At 36.7% G+C, this 6,000-nt stretch overlaps 1 protein-coding gene across 1 annotated transcript in view; it reads right to left on the bottom strand.

Annotated features, from left to right (window-relative positions):
- Positions 1-407: 407 nt before the first annotated feature.
- The window catches only part of LOC121859560 (RNA-binding protein 1-like), a 29,278-nt gene continuing 23,685 nt past the window's right edge, over positions 408-6,000 (bottom strand). The window contains exon 2 of the mRNA XM_042356486.1: positions 408-621. Coding sequence (XP_042212420.1) covers positions 423-621 — 199 coding nt within the window. The 3' untranslated portion in view covers positions 408-422. The remainder of the gene's footprint in view (positions 622-6,000) is intronic.

Here is a 6,000-nt window from a genome sequence, read left to right as displayed (position 1 = left end):
TAGGGAATACATGAAATGTAGTGTTTCAGGTGACACTAATATGGATAAAGTGGATTCTGGGTGTTGGATATTGTGAGGACATCAGTTTATTGAACGGTGATGATCAAAGCTATTCTGTCTAGATGTATTGGTATATTACTGTACGCTCATTTCTCTGTGAAGAGTGGCTTCTAAGGTGTAGATATCTGGCAAGGTGTATACAGTATATTTTTGTTTAAGAGTCCTTGCAAGGTGGAGGTTGTTAAGTTGTTGGAGCAAATGTCTGTAAATCTTGTGTTTGAAGGTGTAGATGGGTTACTGTTGGGTTTACTGGGTATAACTGTGTTTTGCCAAGGTGCATCGTTTGCCTTGAGAAAAGAGTTACAGAGATTCAGTACAAGAATAACACTCCTTCCATAAAATAACAACTTTAACATTGGTACTTACGTTCTCCAAGTGCTCGCAATTGAGTCTTCGGCATCCCGTGGGTCTTCAAATTCCACAAATGCAAATCCTGGAGGGTTACGGGCAACCCAAACATTTACTAGTGGTCCATACTTTGAAAAAGCAGACTCTAGTTCATGTTTGGCCCTAGTGTTACCAAGATTGCCGACGTAGACCTTGCAATCCGTCCTCATCCTTCTGTAAAATAGAAGGAAACCAAAATGACATCATCATAATCCTTATATAACAACAGTATGTCACCCAAAGATGACATATCCCCCCAGCTGTGGTTTATCGGACAAAAGAACAAGGATTAAAGTATGAACACTCATTTTATGGCAAAAAAGAGCCACACATAGTGACCTGTGACAACCCCACTAGACCATCCTTTAACCAGGCCATCATCTGGTCAGGTCAGTAACCCAAGTCTCAAGTTACCGGCTCAAACTGGTGGTTATGGTACTCTGCAGACCACCATAAACCCTATGTAAATAAAACAGCCCAATGCAATCCAACCAACTAAAAGAACTCCTCCCATGCCCTACATCAGACCACCAAGAAATCACAAACCCATGGGTGGTATTTCAGTTAAAGACTCGTTCCAGTATACAAGGAGTCTTCAAATCATATTTCAGCATCACACAAGTCATTCCTACACACCTAATATTCACATCAGATTAACAAAATGAACTTAAAAAGAAAAGCTGTGATACTTGAATGTAAAATCAGGTTCTCCCCTTGACATAGTTTGGGTAGCAGTCCACAAATCAACTTACTATAGTAACTATAGAAGTGATTAATAACTGAATGAACAACCCTTGCAACCCAGTATAAATTAAGGCATGAATTTGCCCAACTGTGATACTATACAGGACTGTAGTTCAACCTTAAACATTTGTGGATATATCCTGCAACAGTTGGTGTACGGAGGGTCTCGCCATTCTGGACATATCCCTAGTACCAGATATGGGGGTCAATTATGAATTGAATTGGAATTGATTAAAAAAATCCATGAATTGGAATTAAAAAAATACAAAATTAAAATTAATTGAATTGATGTGAATTGATAAAATAATATATTATACTGTCATGACTATGACAATGAAGTGCAAGACATTTGTGACCTGGCTGTGAAATACAATATGGCACGCAGTGTTGATCCTACAACAACAGACACTTTCCCTGCTGAACGACCACCGATGAAGAGGAACAAGTTCTTTGCCCCAACAGGTCATCTACACCAAGACCAACTCCATCACTGAGGTCTCACTCTACCTCAACCAACCATGTCTACAGGAAGATGGTGATCCCCTTGGCTACTGGAAGGCCAAGCAACCTGGGTTTCCTGTCCTCACCAGACTTGCAGCAAAGTACCTGGCTATTCCTGGTACATAGGCTCCTGTGGAGCACTGTTCTCCATTGCTGGCAAGCTCTTCAGGCCAGAGAGATGCAATTTAAGTGATAAAAATATTTGAGAAACTTATGATGATCAGATGCAATCCTCAGTAACTTGGAATCATTCATATTTTGTGTACTAATACAGAGAATTAAACCATTTGAACTTTTAGTTGGTAAAGAATGTGATTAGTTTGTGTGGTAGAGCATTTTTGATAAAAAATAAAGATAACATGAAACCTCAAACTTTTATTTCTTTCCATTACATTAACGGTAGATTATAATTGATTTTTAATTGAAAAGAATTTGAATTGAATGAAATATCGGCCATAATGAATTGAATTGAAATTGAAAAGCTTGTGAATTGAATTGAAATTTCTTTTTTTGAATGAATTGAATTGGAATGGATTAATTCAAATTTTATTCTAAATTGGAATTGAATTGAACTGACAAAAATGAATTGACCCCATCTCTGCCCGCAACTGTTGCAATATATTTCTCACGAGCCAAATTAAAGTTTCCCATACATGTACAGTACTGTACTTTGAATTTGACGATCATTTTTTGTGGAGGCTTCTAGCAACTGCCTTGAGGCATGTGAAGACCTCTCACCCATCAGTAATGGTAACCATGGCCAAGTCGAGACTTACCACATCCGCTCGTGTGTAGCGTCCCAAGTAGGAGGAAATGGACTCCTTTATACATGACTCCAGAGACAAGGCCTTTCATGCATGGAGATAGTGATGTAAGTGAAGATCACAACCTTCAAGATTTGAGACAAAAATCTAGTGAACCTGGTGGTGATGTGGCAGCTTCTACATGCTACCTGTCCACCCATGAGGTCCCCACATGGGATTGGAGCAATTTTTGTTAATCATCCTCAACCCCTGAACTTTTATGGTGTAATCAAGAGTTTCTGGTGAGAACCAAACCATTCTTATAATTTTTTCAACCCTATGACATTCCCCCATACAGTGGGTAATGACCACGAGTTGCCATCACCATCCTCAACGGATTAATAAACTATCCAATAGTGACAAGAGTAAACCTGCACTGGACTGGCATAATGCCTGTACTGTACTGAATTGGTATGGTCCTAGAGCTCCACACATGGCTATAGAAAGGCAAAGAGTGTACAGCTTTTGAGACGTCTCATCACCCTTCTGTGGTAACCCTTGTTACCGAATGTAAATCATAAACCCATTAGGACATATGTAACAATGTATGTGCCCTCCTATTGAGAGAGAAAAAAAAATTATATATATATATACATATATACAGGTGCTCCTCTACTTAAGAACACACAACTTACAAACTTTGAGATACAAACATCATTACTGAGGGGGGTTACCTGCCAGAACAGATGTTTAATGTGGATGAAACTGGATTATTTTGAAGAAAATTCCAGATAGAACAAACATTACCTAAGAGGAGAAGAGTGAGCCAGGTTTTAAGGCTGTATTAAAGGGTATAGCTGTACTAAATATCCATATCTTTTAATTTTTTACAATATGTTTGGTATCTACAAGAGTAGAGTTGGACTTACAAACAAGCCCCAGGAACGTAACTCGTTCGTAAGTAGAGGAGCACCCATGTGTGTGTATATAATTATATTATATTATATATATATATATATATATATATATATATATATATATATATATATATATATATATATATATATATATATATATATATATATATATATATATATATATATATATATATATATATATAAACAGTACACATTATAAATAAGACAGTACACGTTATAAATAATGCAGTACACAAAAAGAATTACGGGAAAATGATTGGGACCTTGGTAGATGACCAAGACATGGAAATCAACAAAGGTGTGAGTGTAGGGTGCATGATGTGAGGTGATACATGGCACTGAGGCCCCAGGTGGAAATACCAAGAAGGATTATTAGTATAGTAGTAACAAGCAACACTTAATGGGGGCATGCAAAAATTTCAAAGTAAATGTGTGAAACAAAGGAAAGTACAATATAGCAAGTCACATCCTGGTCCCAACATTTTGATTCAAGTATTTTTAGCACTCCTTCCCCAAGGGTTAAGGGATGTGGCTACAACATACAGTAATCAATGAACCAGTCTCAACCATCAATGTACTGCAGATGGTTTACCCGGGACTTCAACACTAAGCTTAACTTGTTGGTGACTACACAAGAACCACCTTGGACAAATGTGGGCTTATAAATGCTTTCGTAGTACAGTATAAAGCTGGGCAAATAGATACGTACAATATTTTAGAAAACAAATATGAATCAAAATAGAAAAGAACAGAACAGTACTGTATTCTTTACACACAACTTAATCTTTTGTTAACCAGTTTCATAACTGGAAGTTCAAGAATTCATCAAAAATATACTGTACCTGTATTTCTTAAATTGCTTAACTATCACATACTGTACAATCTCAATTTGCATTATTCTGAATTAATTATAAAATTCTTTTAAATTCCAAGGCTATGCTAACATTTTGAAATCTTAATACATTTTGTATCATCAATTGTATAAAATAAATCCCTTTCACTCAGCTTACTCGGCAATGTAATTTTTAAAATTATATATATTTTGTTTTGTTTTATCGTTTAAAAGGGCTAAAAATTATTTTCGGAGAAGTTTTAATTTTTCTCGATTTGAAGGGGGAGAGGGGGGAACAAGCACAGGACCAGGGTATTAAACATATGACAAAATCACTTTCTCTTACCCCTGAATACACCAAAATCTTTGTGATCTAACTTTTATGATTCAAGATGTATAATAATACAGTAATGTACTTTTGTCGAGACAGGGTTCAGACAGTCAAGTTTCAATTACATACAATGCCCCTTTATTTTACGCATAGCTATATAAAAATGGATGTGTTGTTATCAGTACCCGGGAATAACCAAGTGAACCTCAGCCTGTCCTTTACACCTAAATGATATTCTTATCTGTACTCTCACTACTCTCACTGATTACAATAACGGCTTCTTACCACCGACTAACCTTACATTAACGGCTTCTTACCACTGACTAACCTTACATTAACGGCTTCTTACCACTGACTAACCTTACATTAACGGCTTCTTACCACTGACTAACCTTACATTAACGGCTTCTTACCACTGACTAACCTTACATTAACAGCTTCTTACCACTGACTAACCTTACATGAACGGCTTCTTACCACCGACTAACCTTACATTAACGGCTTCTTACCACCGACTAACCTTACATTAACGGCTTCTTGCCACCGACTAACCTTACCAATGAATTTCTCAATGCATCTACTGCATCCCCTGCCTCCACAAATCTTTAGTACAATTCATCAACCCTTTCTTCTGCTGCCATAACCACTCCTACATACCTAAAACATAATATTTTCTCCCAATCGAATAACAATATTTTCCCACCCAACTTCTCTGTGTTGATCAATATGCTCTTTTTTTCCCCACTTGCATTCTTAGTCCCCATTCTTCTCACTCATTCACCAACATCTGTTCTTTCACTTTCTTCACTATTCTCCTTACTAATTTCATCTTTCCTTTCTTGCAACTATCAATCAATACTGTTTTGTCATTTTCTATCACCCAGTAAGACCTTACACAGATGAACCTTACCCCAAATAACCCTGCCAGCTTACACTATTCATTGTGATGTCAGATGGGAAACCCAAGACACCACAGGGTGGTATTTCACAAAACTAGGCGAGTACTGAACACAAAAAAAGAACTATAATTTCAAACATAGCTTCACCCTGGCTGACAAAAATTCAATTCCAAATTATGATCAATAGTGTAGAACACCGCTGACAAGCCAATGAACGTATTTTCTGTAGTTGTATTTTCGTCAATTATTTTTGCATACAGTACTGTATTAGCATTTCACAGCAACGATTTGTACAGACCAATAATGTAGAATAAATGAGTTGTCCAGGCTTCTTACATTTTATCAATTGTTTATGCAGGTAATTAAGCCATTAAGGTAGGTTAGGCGAGGTAATTTACCTTCTTTGCACTCCTAATTATGGCATTTAGTACTTTATATAACAAAATAAAAGTTTCTGTAACCTTCTCAATATTACAAGTTCTGCATACTGTATGTGAATTTGTTTACTGTACAGGTAAGGGCCCTTTTCTACCAGAAATTCAATACAGTACTGTGGAAGATAAAT

This window comes from Homarus americanus, unplaced genomic scaffold (genome assembly GCF_018991925.1).
Source record: "Homarus americanus isolate GMGI-L3 unplaced genomic scaffold, GMGI_Hamer_2.0 scaffold2224, whole genome shotgun sequence".
Classification (NCBI taxonomy): domain Eukaryota; kingdom Metazoa; phylum Arthropoda; class Malacostraca; order Decapoda; family Nephropidae; genus Homarus; species Homarus americanus.
This window is presented reverse-complemented; position numbering and strand designations above follow the sequence as displayed.